The 17591-nt window shown below is 33.7% G+C and overlaps 1 protein-coding gene and 1 long non-coding RNA gene across 5 annotated transcripts in view; one reads left to right on the top strand and one right to left on the bottom strand.

Moving 5' to 3' along the window:
• The window catches only part of WDR47 (WD repeat domain 47), a 74905-nt gene that overhangs the window by 35013 nt on the left and 22301 nt on the right, over positions 1 to 17591 (top strand). For 3 of the 4 annotated variants that reach the window (XM_074262860.1, XM_074262858.1, XM_074262857.1), the window contains exons 5-8: positions 2743 to 3545; positions 7889 to 8015; positions 10139 to 10317; positions 15939 to 16193. In XM_074262860.1, coding sequence (XP_074118961.1) covers positions 2743 to 3545; positions 7889 to 8015; positions 10139 to 10317; positions 15939 to 16193 — 1364 coding nt within the window. The remainder of the gene's footprint in view (positions 1 to 2742; positions 3546 to 7888; positions 8016 to 10138; positions 10318 to 15938; positions 16194 to 17591) is intronic. The other variant, XM_074262861.1, reaches the window with a different exon arrangement.
• LOC141539730 (uncharacterized) lies at positions 7015 to 10654 on the bottom strand. The gene is made up of 2 exons (XR_012481385.1): positions 10496 to 10654; positions 7015 to 7312 (listed from the first exon to the last, which is right to left on the bottom strand). It is a non-coding gene; the product is annotated as an uncharacterized LOC141539730 (long non-coding RNA).

The following is a 17591-nucleotide window of genomic DNA, read 5'->3' as shown; positions in this document are numbered from 1 at the left end:
TTGTAAATACCAGAGAGAAATAATTATTTCTTAAAACACAGACTTGTACATATATACGTAAACATCTACTAATGGACAAGCTCTTTAGGTTGCCCTTTCAGATGTATATTTATAATATGAACCTTAGAGAGTTTATCTTTTTGGTTTTTCTTTGTCTGCCAATACAGTCATATTCTTTGAGTGATTATGTTTTCCAAGAGAATCTATAATAATTTTGGGATTTGATGCAGTCATCACAATTTTATCTGTAAATAGGAGGATCTAGACTATCACTGGGAATCTTTTTCAGCTATGTAGGATTTCTTCAATCAAAATTATAGACACTTTCGTTTAATATACATATCTCCCCGCTTTATGCTCTTTGTCTAATGTTTATGATTAGAGAGTTAAAAACAGTTAATTGTTATTAAATCTTTGAAGGAATTTGGAATAATTTTGACGTATGAAAAAGACACTTGGTTTAAAAAAATAGCCTGTAAAGTACTGCATAATGCTCTTCCAAATCACATTATTCCATAAATAAATTGTAAAATTATCTACATTATTCAATCATTTGTAGAATGATAAATGTGGCTAGAGTCAGAATCTCCAAGATAGAGTAGTATGTACACCACAGACTTCATTCTTCCCCGTCCTCATCCTTCCTTTCCTATTGTTAAGGGTAGCACCATCTTCTTAGTCACCTAGGCTCTCAATGTAGGTTTCATCTTCTACTTGTATTCACCCCACAAATTAAATCTGTTGCAAAATCTTATAGTTTCATAACATCTCTTCTAAATAAACCCTGCTGGTTCAGGCCTAAACTTGGACTATTAAAAACTACTTCAGAAACTTGTACCAGTTTATTCCATCCTCCACTTAGCTGCCAAAATGGTTTCCTTAAAGTGTTAAGTCTTCCTCCATTCAATAAACTTTAATGATTCCTATAACCTTCAAGATCAAATATAAAATACTCTGGATTTTGAAACCTGGTTTCTTTTTACCTTTTTAGTCTTCTTACATTTTGCTCCCTCTTTGTACTCTGTGATTTAGCAAAACTGACTCCTTGCTTTTCCTTGCTGGAATATACACCATCCCAGATTCCCTGCCTTTTCATTGGCTTGCTCCACATGTCTAGAACTCTATCTTCCTTCCCTTTGCTTTTCTGGATTTCCTGGTTTCCTTCAACTCTCAGCTGAAATCCCAGCTTTTGCAAGAGACCTTTTTATATCTTCCCAACCCTATTCTTCCTTCTGAGGTTGTCTCTCTTTTAGACCATTATAGATCTTATATGTATTTAGTTGTTTATGTTTTCTCTGCATTAAAATGTTTCTTTGACATCAGTTGTTTCACTTTTTTTTTTTAATCCCTAGTGCTTAAGCAGTCTTGATGTGTATAGTAAACACTTAATAAATGCTTCTTTAAAAAGTCTCGTTCATTTGTCTAGTCATTGTCTTATCCCCTGTAGATTTTCCTATCCTACTTTATGTAATATCTAGTCAAAGGAGGCCCTCTGGGTTTGCTTTCTTTGGCTCCCCACCAGATTACCCTAGGACTACAACCAGGAGAGGCTTACATAGAAGATGTGGAATCCCTGTATAGGTTTATGTTCTTTATGTGTATGTGCTATCTATGCATCTGACAATTCCCATTATCTGGTGGTAGGAAATAGATATAAGTACCAGCATGGCCATCTAATCTGATTTAAGTAATATATAATTAGTTGAATAGTAAGCCAAAGTAAGTTTTTAGTTATATACTACTTGAAAATTATCATTCTTCAACTTTCACATTTCTTTTTGTCACATATTTAATTTTATAAAATTCATTCTTTAACATGTACTTATTTTCTGTCACTGTCACCTTCTATCTCACCAAAAAAAGACAGTAGGAAATACAAAATCCTTGTAACAAAAATGTATCATCAAGTAAAACAAATTTCTATATTGGCCAATATATATTAGCCATGGCCAAAATTTTGTCTTATTAATCTCTTTCTGTCAGGAGATGGGAAGTTTCAGCACAATCCTTAGGAATCATGGTTGAATACTAAGTTGATCAGAGTTAAATCTTTCTTTTCAATGTCATATAGTATAAATTGTTTAACACATGCACCATACAAATGTTTATTTACTCAAAGACTTTTGGATAAAGATTCAGAACCAAAAACCTAATAGTTTTTATCTGATAGCCAAAATTGTTCCATTGTTAACTCCTTCAGTATAAAAGGTTCCATCTTTGATTAATGAGGTCTATCCTACTAAAATCATCCTGCTAGAATTCCTGGTCATTCAGCTTTCACTTTTCAAGATTTGGCTATTTAAAAATCCTATATAAATTTTTTTTTCAAGTTACGTATGTGTGTGTATATATATGTATATACTATGTACATACAAATCTGGGTTTTAAAACTTGATATATATGTGTGTATATATATCCCCAAATTTGTTAAAGTATTTTAATATGCAGCTTAATCCTACTACAAGGCTTTAATGTTTCCTATAGCTCATTTGCACGGATTTCTACAAAGATTGTTATTTCAGGAGGCTTATGTTGACAATTTTGATTAGGAAGGTAGTGGAAGCAGAGTTTAGGTGTTCAAATGAAAACTTCTATTTTTCATTTATATTGTTAATTTCTATACACTTTTTGCAGTTAAAAGATTACCAAGACTAGCTTGACAAAATCTTGTATTAAAAAAAATTCTTTTCTGTTTGTGATCTTTTCAAAGAATGATCAATTTTAGTATTTTTTGGTTTACAGTTGGAATTTACCATGCAAGAAGCTGTGCAGTGCCTCCATGCCTTAGAAGAGTACTGCCCTTCTAAAGATGACTATAGCAAACTCTGTCTGTTACTTACTTTGCCTCGCCTGACTAATCATGCAGAATTCAAGGACTGGAACCCCAGCACTGCACGAGTTCACTGTTTTGAAGAGGCTTGTGTTATGGTAGCAGAGTTCATTCCTGCTGACAGGAAACTAAGTGAAGCTGGTTTTAAAGCAAGTAATAATCGTTTATTTCAGCTTGTAATGAAGGGACTACTTTATGAGTGTTGTGTTGAATTTTGTCAGAGTAAAGCAACTGGAGAAGAAATCACAGAAAGTGAAGTACTTCTTGGCATTGACCTTTTATGTGGTAATGGTTGTGATGATTTGGACTTGAGTTTATTATCATGGCTTCAAAATCTTCCACCTACTGTTTTCTCTTGTGCTTTTGAACAAAAGATGCTGAATATTCACGTTGACAAACTCTTGAAGCCTACAAAAGCTGCATATGCTGATCTTCTTACTCCTCTTATCAGCAAACTTTCTCCTTATCCTTCATCCCCTATGAGAAGGCCTCAGTCAGCTGATGCATACATGACACGCTCTCTGAATCCTGCTTTAGATGGCTTAACTTGTGGTTTGACTAATCATGATAAGCGAATCTCAGATCTTGGAAACAAAACTTCTCCAATGTCACATTCCTTTGCTAATTTTCATTATCCAGGAGTACAAAACCTTAGTAGAAGTCTCATGCTTGAAAATACAGAATGTCATAGTATTTATGAAGAATCACCTGAACGGTAAGTATTTGTTTATAAAAATTGCTGTAAGTGTAATAGAAAAGAATTGATGTTTTTGCAAAGTGAATCTTATAATTATCTTTAAAAAAATTAAATTGCATTTTATTTTAATGAAAATCTGCTTTCTCTCCTACTTCTTCCCTTATCCTTCCTCATTGAGAGGGCAAGAAAAACAAAACCCTTGTTAAAAACATGGATATTTATGGAAAAACAGCATATCTATGTCCCATCCCCCCCCTCCAAAATCTCAGTCTCACTTTGAATCTGTCATTTCTTTAATTAGGAGATGAGTAATGTGCTTAAGAGTCTTATGGAATTATAGTTGGTAATTATATTGTTGTTATTGTATAAATTTCCTAGTTCAATTCTTATAACCCTTCCCAAGTTTCTCTGAAACTATTCCCTTCATTATTTCTTATAGCACCATAGTGTTCCATCATATTTATATACATATATTATTTATTAATTCCATTCTCCTATCGATGGTGCCCTCCAACTCCAGTTCCCAGTTCTTTGTCCCCATAAAAAACTGCTATAAATATTTTTATAATTATGTCTCTTATGTATTTAAGCGTCTTCTATTTTTGATTTCTTTGGGATATAGACCAAGTGAGAGTGTTGCTTTGTCAAAGGGTGTGTACAGTAATATCTTTGGGGCAGATGAACCTTATAGTTTTTGAGACCAGCACTTTGAAGTTAATTCCTTACAGTTTTAGCCTCACTGCCTATCCCATTATCTGGCACACAGCAGAAATTTGATAAAGATTTGTTCATTAGTTAATATTTTTAAGTAACATTGGATAGAGTTACTTAGAGGCATGGGAATAACAATAATAATAATGGACATTTATACAGCACTTTTAGGTTTGCAAAGAACTTTACAAATATAATTTCATTTGATCCCTATAGTCATATAAACTAGTGCTGCAGATATTGCTATTTTCATTTTACAGATGAGAAAACTGATTCTCAGAGAAATTAAGTGACTTGGGTTTATAATAGAATGTCAGTGATGTTAAGTTCAAACAGAAATGGATTCCTGTAAGCACACTTTGTTGTAGTTGTTCAGTCATTTCTTTGATTTGCCTCAAGGTCATATAGCTACTAAGGGTCTTAGGCCAAATTTGAAATCAAAATCATAAGTTAACATTATGTTGTATATTCATATACTTTTAACATATTTAACATGTATTGGTCTACCTACCATCTAGGGGGGAAAGAGGGGAAAAATTGGAACAAAAAGTTTTGCAATTGTCAATGCTGAAGAATTACCCATGCATATATCTTATAAATAAAAAGCTATAATTAAAAAAAAGTTAACATTATGTTGGATTGTATTTTTATTTGTCAAACATGTCCCAATTGCACTGAAAACAGTGGCCATTTTAAAATAACACTTGAATCTTCATCCTTCCCTTTAATCCCATTTTTCTTTACCTTCTACTCCAAGAAAGGAATGGTCTCTTCTACAGTACTATCCCTACTAGGCATTGATACTGTAAAGAGGATCTGTAATCTGACCTATAATCAGATACATCAGTTCCAGATACTACCATAGCTACTTCTAGAAGTACCTTCCATAAGAAGGTTACATGGTGGGGGAAGTGGAAGAGGAAGGGAAAAAGTATTTATTAAATACCTACTATGTGCAAAGCACTTATTAAGTACTTTATAAATAATGGCTCCCAAAATATTGCAGATATGAAATGGGAGAATCTTTTAGTGGCAAACATGAGTAGTCTTGACTTTTAGGCATAATATATATTTTTTGAAGCTTCATTTTAAATGTATTCATGTTCAGGTGAATATAGATTCTTTTTTTCAGTCAGTATATTGTCAAAAGCATTAGTAAATGGGTTGTCTTTGTGTACACCATTTAGTCAGAGTTGAATCAAGTAATGAAATATGAAGTGACAAGAAATAAAGACTACTTATATTATTAAATGAGTGATGGTAAGGTCCTGGAAAGCTTCTGTGTTATATCATATAGGCAAGGAAAGGAATAAACATTTCTGTAACATCTGCTATATGCCAGGTTATACCTTAAGTGCCTTATAGATAGTATCTCATTTGATACTCGGAACACAGCTGAATGAAAGTTTTGCTGAAATGCAAATGTATTATTATTGAAAATATATTTGTGTGTATTTTAGGAATTGAATGTATTTAGTCTATCTTTAGTAAGTAGTTTTCTCAATTGCTTTCAGGCACTTAAAATACTAAATCATCTCCTAAAGAGCAAATTAAGTATCTTAGACATAAATATTAGTGGAAATTAATTCCTTAGTCTTTTTAAATTCAGTGATTGATAGGTTTACATTTGTTTTCCCACTTAATTTCTAAATTCATTACATTTATAGAATGCTTTAGAGTTTGATTTTCATACTTTATATATCTCATTTGATCCTCACAACAATCTTGTGAGACAGGCTCTGTTAGAATCGCTTTTTTTTTTTTTTCTTAAACCAATGAAAAAACTGTCTCAGAGAGAATACATAACTCGTCTAAGATCATATAATCAGTGTCTAAGATAAGATTAGATTAGAACTCAGAGCTTCTTGACTCTTTTTCTAGCTGTATCCATTCAGCCAAAAAAAAAAAAATTAATAAAATAAAGTCTTATTTTAAACATTTGGCTGCTAATATATTTATCCCAATACAATAGTATTTATGTTTAATTCATAATTCTTCATATTACAAGGACTATTAAAGAATGAATGAATAAAACATTGATTACAAGTGCTTACTATAGGAAAGCACTGTGCTAAGTGCTGGAGATACAAATAGAAAAGAGAATCTCTGCCATCACTCGTATTAGAGCTCATATTGTCATGGGGAGATCAATACATAATTTGTTTCAGTCACAACTCAGATAAAAAAGATTCTGTGGACCTTAAATTATAGCAGCAAAGCAGATGGTAATGCCTCTTTTTAATGTTATTTGCACTGATAAAATCATAGCAGTTTCTGATGTTGCAGCTTTGGACTGGGCCAAGGTCTTTGGAGATAGGGATTTTCTTTTCTGTGTTTTCCAAAGCTGTGGCTGTAGCACCCAGAGGAGCACTTTTCAGCCTACACTTCACAAAGGTGCTTTCCAAGATGATCACTATGGGCTCTAGGCTGGAAGCATTGCTATTCTGAAGGGTTCTTGGGTTTAGGGTCCTGGGTTGTGGGTGGTAGTTTTACTTAAATGAAATATACTGTCTCCTGTCTTTCCTTCAGAGTGTTTTGCTGCTTTAGCTAGCAGACCTCCCTGCCCCTGTGAGAGGAAGTTGGTTAGGAAGATTGGTCTATTCTTCACAGGAGTTATTTCACTGTAATGGTAGAGAGCTGGTAGTAAATAAGAGCAGTGGTCTGGATTAGAAATGTTGAAATCAAGGTCCCTGGGCTGTATCAGCCAAACCAGATTAAAATGTAATTGGGAAATGTTTACAAAAACAAATAAAAATACAACAAAACAGAGAGAATGTTAGTTTATCGTTTTCTTAGAATGTTGCCTGCAGGGATCCATTTCTATTTGAGTTGGGGCTGCTGATCTGGAGAAGTGCTGTCCATGGTTCTTTTTATATATGTGTATCAGTGGGTAGTAGTTGGTTGCCGGTTGCTACTGATGGCAGTGAGGAAGCAACCTTTCTCCTGAATTTCTCCCCTTGGTGATGGTTTTGAAAGTTGTACTTTAACCAGATCTGATGGTTTTCAGGCACAGCTATTGCTAAGACTCTTGATTCAGGATCCTTGTCTGTCTCCATTTAGATTTTCCAGCATTTCTGAATGAATGGACAAATGAAGAATGTTGGGAATAACCAGATAAATCCATCTTAAGCAGATTGTAAATGAGACATACGAAAAAATGGAAAATTATATATTCACCTTTTGCTTGTATTAAATATAGAGAAATTGAAGACAGTTTTTCGGGAAAATGTAGGGAAATATTAAAGGAAGGCATGGAGTAATCCTTAAGAAACTATTTGGGGAAAGGACATAACACAGAATTATATAAATTTAAAACAGGAATGACTTAGAAAACAGTCATTTAGTTCAGCTGCCATACTAAGTGAGGAAACTGGAGCATAGACTAAGTGACTCTTCAAAAGTTATATAGCTAATAAATAGGCTGGAACCTTAGTCCAATGGTCTTTTCACCATATTAGGTCTGTAGAGTGGAGGGCTTCCTAAGGTAGTACTCTGATTTTTTTCAGGAAAAAATAAATTTTCAAGAAATTGTTACATTTTTTCTTTACAGCTCTTTGTGAACATGTTTTCTATTGAAATATATTTCTTCCCCACACCTGTTTGCCTTCACTAATTTCATCATTTTTGTTCCTTTTGTACTTTATGGAAAGAAGTGATACTCCTTCAGAAGCACAGCATCCTGTGAGCAGTGAAAACTTAGAGCAGGGTTCAGCTTCAGAAAAAGAGCCAGTCAATGGAACACAAAATCCTGTACCAGCCAAGCAAGAAAAAAATGAGGTAACATCATCATTTAAATAAAAACTAGAAGTTGTTGATTTGGAATTTAGCTGTAGTTTTCTAGTGCTCCTTTGGGGAAATATATTTGACTTTTTCTTGTGAGTGGCTTATTTCCCCCCTTCTCCAATGAATATAGGGTATTTTTAAAAATTTGATCATGAATGATTGGGCAATATAGATTTGTCAATGTATAATTATGTTTTTTTACTAAGTCTATGTATCTCCAGCCCAAGAGTAATAAAAAATGGATCAAATAAAGGCTTAGGTTTTCAGTTATATCTTATAATCTTTTACATTAATGAGAAAGCTACTATCTACACTATTAATATAAACCTGTTTTTGACTTTGAGTTTCAAAAGTTGGTGTTTATTTCTTGAACTTTCTTACAGCTCTGAAGGAAAACAATATAGTTTCTAAAATCAGGTTTAATTTTATGTAGAGCCATTAGAAAAGATCATTCCAGTTAAAATTGTTGAGTTGAAACATGACAGTAAAATTTCTTATTTAAATTGATACTATTTGTACCAGTTGCTATCTCCCATAAATATTGCTGTTAATGAGTAGTTGGCAGAAAAAAACCATTTAATATATTATTGATAGTAAGATTGTTGGAAATAAACATATCATACTCTAACATATTTAACATGTATGGGACTGCCTGCCATCTAGGGGAGGGGGTGGAGGGAAGGAGGGGAAAATTCGGAACAGAACTGAGTGCAAGGGATAATGCTGTAAAAAATTACCCATGCATTTGTACTGTCAAAAAAAAAGTTATAATTATAAAATTAATAAAAAAAGGAAATAAACATATCACTTAACTTATTCTTTCTGATTTGTTTCAGTAGGAAATGTTGAACTGTAGTAAGTGAATAATAAACTCAGCTATACACTTGTGTTTTTAAGAAGTCAACAATTAAGTCATGGTATTTTTTTCCTATTGACTTACGAGAGTACTATTTGAGAATAATTTCAATCGTCTCTCTCTTATTTTCTCATTTTCTCTCCTATTTAATTACACATATATGCATGTGTAATATATATGTGTATGTGTGTATATGTACAAATGGAAGTTTTCTTAATAGAGAATTCTGCCTTGGTCAGCTCTCAAGCTGGTCATTTTGTTCCAACATGCTATCAGAACACCTGACTTGTTAACTGGTATATAGCCATCCCAAAGGAGAATAGGCTTATTATTACTCTATAACAAGCAACTTGGTAATAGAACCTTTTGTTGCCAACAATAGAATCTAGTAAATATTAATCTACATTTAGTGAATACCTTTCTTCTAGATGTTGTTTAGTTACTGTGCCAATAGGAAAATTGAAATAGTTTATCTTTTTTCTTTTTGGTTTTAGAAGTCATTTTAAACCATACTAAAATACTTCTTAAGAGTAAAGTTTTGTTAGGTTTCCTATATGGCATAACTAAGGAATTTTAATACTTAAATTAAGCATGTTGAACAAGACTATCGAAACATTTTGTGGAACAGTAATATCCTTTGTATGAAAAATTAAATTTGTAGCAGCATGATAATTGTGGAAATATGTATAGAAGAATTGCACATATTTAATAGATTATTTGCCATCTAGAGGAGGAGGGGGTGGGAGGAAGGGAAGGAAAAATTTTGGAACACAAGGTTTTGCAAGAGTAAATGTTGAAGATTATCTATGCATATGGTTTGAAAATAAAAAGCTTTAATGAAAAATTAAACTTTTAGATCATAATAAGAGATAAATGTTTAATTGCTTTTTCTGTCAGCACTGATGGATTTATTTTTAGCCATCTGGATTTTCTTGTTATATCTTGTTTGACCATAAGTTTATATATTTTTTAAGATAGATGGTTGGGATTAGGAATCATAGTCTGGGACCTGAAAATAGACCAAAGCTTATTGGCCTACTTGAATAGTGAGCCATGTTCTTGACCTTACTGTTATGCTAATATTTTGTTTGAACAGTATGATCAATATTTGATATGTTTGACATATTAAAAATTTAAGTCAGTAAATTTAATAGATAGTAAATTTATTATAATGTTTATTATAATAAAGTTCTTATGTTATTAGTTATTTGTCATAGTATTTTAAAATTATTTATTTTAATGTAATCTAATTTTTTTAAAGCTTCGTGATTCAACAGAACAGTTTCAAGAATATTATAGGCAGAGATTACGCTATCAGCAGCATTTAGAACAGAAGGAACAGCAGCGACAAATTTACCAGCAAATGCTACTTGAAGGAGGTGTAAATCAGGAAGATGGTCCTGACCAGCAACAGAATCTTACTGAGCAGTTCCTTAATAGGTTGGTTTCTTTTGGACAATTTTTTTTTCAACTTTTAAAAGTTAATTGAGTTTTTTTTTAAACAAAATAAAAGTATGGTGCCTTTTATTAATAGAGCTGAAAATTTTAAGATTCTTATATCTTGTTTCAAATAATTTCTCACATATTAAAGACATGTTACAAATTTGCTCACACTCACCAAGCTCCTATTCCTCTTGTTTCTCTATCTAGGCACACCCTTTTCTTATAAGGAAGATTAGGGCTCAGGACTTCTTGATTGAGAATCAGATCTCTCAGGGCTTTGTCTCTACTGCCCTCAGGTGCTGACATTGTTTCATGATAGGGTATCTGGACCTAGAACTCAACGTAGCTGGAGAGCTTGATATATCAGTGAAGTGCCTCATCTTTTATTGGGCCCTCCTCTCTACAGGGTTCTACTTCTGGCCAAATCACCTTAAGTACTTAAACACCCTGGAAGTCCTCACAAGTCCTTTTACTCTCTAATCAAATTAGGATCACCAATGGCAAGAAAATGGTCTTAGTACTCTTTTCTGTCCCGAAGAGTAATTAATAATTATTATTAGTTATGAGTACCTTTCACCTTCTTTAAACAGTATCTGCCTTTCAAATTTGAACTAAAGCATTTTATAATTAGAGAATACTACAGATTCATTTAGTCTGACCCCTCCTTTGGTTAAATCATTTTAAAACCCATTTATCCTCCTTTTAAAATATTGTTGTTAGTGCTTTTCCCCTCCTCCACTTACCTTATATTTATTAATTTGGGTATATATTGTGTGTCTTTTGTCATCTGACCCTTCCTATCTTTAATCCCCAGTAGGATGTAATTTCTTTGAAAATAGGGCTTTTTTGTTTTTTGTATCTTCAGTACTAGCATAGTGCCTTAAACACTCCTTGAACACTTTTTTATTAAGTGATTTATTTATTTTTATTGTGATTGATGAAATTTCAATTAATTGAATTCTGTAATTTCTCATAGCATAGTCTAGTTTAATGCTATTAGGAAATATATTTAGCCTTGTTTATAATTTTAATTTTGGTAAGAAAGTTAAAATATTGCTATCCCTAAAATAACCACGTTTAGATATTAGAATGGCAGTGTTATTCCTCAACACTTTTCCCTTTTTAATTTATCCCCACTAATTTAATATTTCCTTATCTAACAAATTTCTCAATCTTTTAATAATTATGTTTGTTCTTCTGTAGACCTTCTAAGTCAGGGGTTCTCAAACTATGGCCCGTGGGCCAGATGCGGCCCATTGAGGATGTTGATGCGGCCCGCTGGGTTATGGCAAATGGGCTGAGGGGCAGAGACAGAGTGTGAGTTTTTGTTTTTACTATAGTCTGGCCCTCCAACAGTCTGAGGGATAGTGAACTGGCCTCCTATTTAAAAAGTTTGAGGACCACTGTTGTGTTCCATGTATCTTACTATGTACTTTATTAAAAGACCTGACTAAAATTTAGTTTAATACAGGGATTCTTAACTTGAGTTCTGTGAACTTTAAAAAACTATTTTGATAAAACCTTAATATATTTATTTCCTTTTTTTAATCCTTTGTATTTTATTTTGTATTTGTATTTATTTTGTATATTATTCTGAGGAGTCTTTAATTTATGTTAAAGTTAAATTTATATGGACAATGAAAACCTTCCTAAACTTATTCTTCAGTAATTAAGAACTTTCCCTTGGTCATACCATTCTCATTCCAATGATTTTGATTTTCCAACTATTATCATTCAAAGTCCTTTCTCTACTCAACTTCTCCAAATTCTCTCACCCCTAATCCCTTATTCCTATTCCCCTCAACCTGTGTCATACTCTAAAGCTGCCCACATCTTCTACCATACTCTTCTGGAATGCCTGTTTCACAGGGAATGATCTTGTTTTCACCTTAAGTCTGTTCCTTTCCCATGCCTTTCATCTTCTGGCTCTCACTGAGACCTGGTAATTCTGATAATTCAGCTTGGCCTCAATTTCTGACACTGGCTACACTTGGACTTATTTCCTTCAATTCATTGGAATATTTCTTATACCTCATTATTGCTTTCTGTACCCTCCTTCCATCACTCAATAACCTCTTTTCCTTTTACTTTCATGCTATTACAATCAAAATCCTAGGAACCTTTATCTATAGACCCTCAAGTCATTCCCCTTCCTTCTCCAAAGAGTTTGGTATCTGGTTTATAATTTTTCTCTCCTCTCCAGTACCTGTTCTTATACTAGAGGACTTCAGCTTATATACTGATATTTCCTTAAACACCTAATCATTCCTCAACTTATTTCCCATGAGGTGCCTCTCTACTCCACCTCGGCCATAAATAGTCATATTCTTTCCTTCCCCCCCCCCAAAAAAAAAAAAAACACAATTGGGATTAAATGACTTGCCCATAGTCACACAGCTAGGAAGTGTCTTGAGTTAAAATTTGAACTCAGGTCTTCCTGAATTCAGAGTTGGTGCTCTATCCACTACGCCACCTAGCGGTCATATTCTTGATTTTGTCTTTACCTGCAAATGAATCGCTTTTCTGACTTTTCTGACTTTTCTTTATCTGATCCCAATCTATTGTTCTTTATCCAATTCCAATCTATTGTTCTTTACCCTCTCTGTGACTTCTTATGTCTGGACTCCTGTTTTTTCCTGTTTTTGACATTACTCCTATACTAACTATACTGCCCTCCCTTCTCCTTTTGGTGAACCATTTCAACTCTAAACTCTCACTATTCTTGAGTCAGTTGCTTTCCTCTTTAGGACATCTCTTGATCTTGCCCTACCAAGTCTCAGCCTTGAATAATTCCTACTATTCACTGCTGCTGCTGGTCCATATGTCTCCTCAGTAACAAAAGCATGAAACATTACAGATTATGTACCACCATAAGTTGAATTGGGCCTTCACAATGGCAAGGCAATCTTTTTTTTTTTTTTTTTTAATTTTTCTAACTAATTCACTATTTCATTCTTTGCAGCAGTTCTTCTAAACCTTTTCATCCCTCCTAAAATGCACTGTGGCTCCTTCTTTTCCCACCATATCAATTAACAACTATAGCTCATATTTTACAAAAAAAAAAAAAAAACCCACAAAATTGAGACCTTTGTTTGCTAATTACTCTTTCCTCTTCCCTCCTCCTTTTCTTGTCACTTCTAATCACACGGATGCCTTCCATCATTTTCTCCACCTTCACTTCGGTCTCAGTTAGGTGACTGTTTGTGCCAAGGCAAATCTCTCTGCATGCACAAATCCACCCTCTCTTCTCCAGCATATTTCCCCCTTTTCATTTCCACTCTCTCATTATTTCCAATCTCTGGTTGGGCTAGTTAGATGGAAGGATTTACTAGCCATAGAACAGGAGGCTGAAAAGAAATGATGATGGGAAAAGTCCACAAATTAGTTGTGTTCCCCATTAAGCCAAGCTTTTACTATACTAGATTTTTGTTTTATATTTTAACATCAACATTGTCTTGGACACATATAAATTGTGACTCATTATGTTGGATCCCTTGCTTCCATGACTTGTGTTTAATTACTGTAGTCATGACCTGGTTTATCAGCTGTGTAATTCATTTTTTGTCCCTATAGTATTCTTTTCCCTCTTGAATTAACTGTTTTTTACAACTACTTTTCTGCCTTGCCAAGGTTATTTTGAAATCAGTTTCATCATTTTAGACATAGCAATGACACTGAATTTGATCAATGATAAACCTAATATTTTCAAAATTAATTTAATTATTTTACTACATGATAAAATAGTGCTGCAAAGGACTCTTGAGACCCTAGGGTCTTCATTAGGTGATGCTGACTTTTAATTGTTCTTACATATAATTCTGAAATTGGCTTTCTTATTACTTGGAGCTTAAAGTATAACAACTGATTAGAACATGAGTATATTCCAATCCTTCAGGGTAATATCCATTTCTGAATGAGCCTATAGAAATTCAACTAATTTTATTTAATGTATTGATTATTGTTAATAGTTTTCTGATTTTCTAGAAATTTGCAAACATTGTAGCTGATCCACAATCATTTTTTCCCAGATAGTATACTCTTATTTAGTAATTTGGTATTTCATTGGAATTGCTGTGTCACAGAATGGTTGCAGCTTATCCATTCTTCTCATCTCATGTTATTTTTGTTTGTGTTCTTCCATAAATCCTCCAAATGGGATAACTTGTAATAGTTTGTGGATTTTTCAGATTCCTCATTCTTTAATTTTTCCACTTTACTGCCTGCCTTAATTAGAAGTGTTTAGCTACTGTGTAACAACTTATCTGTGTTTTCTTTATCTTTTAAAGAAAGTCCTGAGTTTAAATCTGGCCTTTGACACTTACTAGCTGTGTGATCCTGGGCTGGTCATTTCACCCTGTTTGCCTCATTCCCCCATCTGTAAAATGATCTGGACAGGAAAATTCCAATTCCAATATTTTTCTGAGAAAACCCTGAATGGTGACATAAAGAGTCTCATGTGACTGAAAATGATTCAGTGACAACAAAAAAAAATGAGCAAGTGGATCTTAGTGAAAGACTTTGGTGAAAAGGACACCAAAGGATTCAGAAAGAGGAGATGATCAGATTAGGAAATTTTGAAAGAAGTAAGGTTTTGTTTTTGTTTAAATTTTTTGTAATCTATATTAATTTTTTCCTTTTCATTTGTTCTCTGAGTAAATTGAAATTGGCTGTAGAATCTATTCTATGCCCCTCCCCAAAAATAATTTTATTTAATTGATTTTATTGACATTTTACTTTACCTTGAGTGCAATGGAAATTTGTTAATACCAAATGTGATATAAAAGGCCATTATCTATTAATCATTTAGCATTGTCAGACTTTCAGTAATGTCCTTGCTCACTGGCTGGCTGGGATTTTGTAATTTTGTGTTCTGGGGCCAGTTTACACTTACTTAGCAACCAGAATAGCTGGGCCCCAGCATGACAGTTCTCATTCTAAGAGTGTTAAGCCTTCCAGGGCCTAGTCTCTAGGAATCTGCTAGGCTTGAAATATAGTCTAGTAGTCTGGGCTAATATACCTACTATTGTAGATTTGGCCTCTAGATTTCTAGAGACCATGCCTTGGGGGACTTAGTGATTAAAATTCATATAACTCAGTGTCTCAAACTATCATCAGACCATTAAGGCCATGCTTCTACCATGTACTGTGGTCTGAGTTGTGGTTACTTGTTCCCATCTTGTTGTCTGCCATCTGGCTATACCACAGTTCCCTCTATATCATGATCAGGAGTTAGAACAAGATTTTAGTTGAATTTTTAATTTGGGTTTTTAAAAAATATTAACAATTAGCATGGTATTAAATGGAAATTTCCATTAAAACTATTTTTTGTAAGAAATATATTAAAATGAAGGAAAACCTTCTGCTTTATAGTTAGTTTGAATATTAAAATAATATTCATTTTAAGAAATCTGTTGTTACTTTGACATTAGTGCTATAAGAAATAATGACATCAATTTTAGCATATTGGCTAATAATTGCTTTTCATAATTGATTTATCATTTTCTAGCATGTAAACTTATTACAGATGACCTATGACAATTTTTTTCTCTTTTTTTCCCAAGGATTTCATCCTTTTTGAAGTGATGAATATATTTTGTTTCGAAATAATTGTCTTACAGATCTATTCAAAAGCTTGGAGAATTAAATATTGGTATGGATAGTCTTGGTAATGAAGTACCAGCACTTGGCAAACAATGTAATGGAAGCAAAGGAAATGGATCTAACAACACGTCTGCTAATTTTGTAACACCTCCTCCAGACTCTACTCAGAGGATGACTCCAGATTTGCAAAATGTTAATACAAGCACTCCTCTTAACCATGCATCAAACCAGATTCCTCTTCTTGAAGAGTCACCTGTCCGTGGAAACCAAATGTAAGTTTTTAGTTTGCTTACAATTAGAAATAATTGCTATAAAACTGGTAGATAGCACTATCGGAAGTACTTGATTGCTTCCTTTTTGGGAGGGATGAAGATGAAATGAACTTAAGGCCTTTTTTGTTTCCACCCTTCTATTTCCTGTCACACATTTGAGATTAGCTAGATTAGCTCACTTTTAGCCCAAGACAGTATAATGGCCTTCAGGTCTAGATAGCCCCATTCTCTAAAGGTTTTGTGGAGTTGATATCAAACAGAAAGTTATTAGTACAATTACAGTAGGTCAGAGCCTCAATGAGGAAAATTCCTAACATTCAAACAGAGGTCATTGCCCTAATTTGAAACTTTAGGTTTCTCTAACTCCCTGGCTTCCTTGTGTTTGAAGCAAAATCAGGGTAGTTTCTTAACAAGTATAGGGAGGGAAGTTGGGGAAAAATAGACTTTTTTTAATGAGCTTTTCTCAGTTCTTGAAGAGATGTCGGTGTATAGCTTTGACCTTAGACCTGTTATATTTGTATGACCTGATGGCTCCCTTTTCTGGCTAGGCTTATAGTATCTCCTTTCAGTTGCCTCAGTACCACTGTTTGTTTTTAGCTTGTCTTCCTCAAATCTCAAACTGGTCTGGGAAAGCTATCTTCTCACTACTTCTCAATTTTTGGAAGCTCTAATCCATTCCCCAAGTCAGGTTCTTGCAGACTATGTGTATTCCTTTAAGACCCAAGAGTCTTATCTCATGACTCCACAATCCCAACAATCCCGGATTGCTCTCAAGGCTGAAAGGGAATGCTTATTCCACTGAACTATAAATCTTAGTATGTCTGTCAGTTCTCAAATCCATATCACATTGCTTACATTTTGCTAAGTAGATTATGTGGAGATATTAGCACAGTACCTGGAACATTGTAAGGCTATATGTTATCATTATCATCCTTATCATCCTTACTGTCATCATCATCATCATCACATTGTCCCATTGGTTGTTATGTTAGGTGCCCCATTCTATATTACAGCTTGAAGTCATTAGAAGATTTTTAGCCCTAACATTTTGCAGGGTGTACAATCCATTCCCCCATCCATATACCTGAGTAGGGTTGGAGAATAATTACTTATATAGCTCCTACTTTGTGCCAGACTTTGTGCAGAGTGCTTTACAATTATTATCTCATTTTATCCTTGCAATAGATACATGCTGTTATCATCCTCATTTTACAGTAAAGGAAATTGAGGCAGGCAGTAGCTAAATGACTGCTGTGTGCTATATTTTATCTCTGTTGGAGACAAGGCTGTGGCATCTGGACCTTAACTTTGTCTTCTGTTTGTCTCTATGACTGTGAAAAGCGTAGAATCTTTTCATTCCTGGAATCTCTGACTCAAGTTCTGGGTATATCCTGGCCT

Source organism: Sminthopsis crassicaudata, chromosome 4, assembly GCF_048593235.1.
Source record: "Sminthopsis crassicaudata isolate SCR6 chromosome 4, ASM4859323v1, whole genome shotgun sequence".
Lineage (NCBI taxonomy): Eukaryota > Metazoa > Chordata > Mammalia > Dasyuromorphia > Dasyuridae > Sminthopsis > Sminthopsis crassicaudata.
This window is presented reverse-complemented; position numbering and strand designations above follow the sequence as displayed.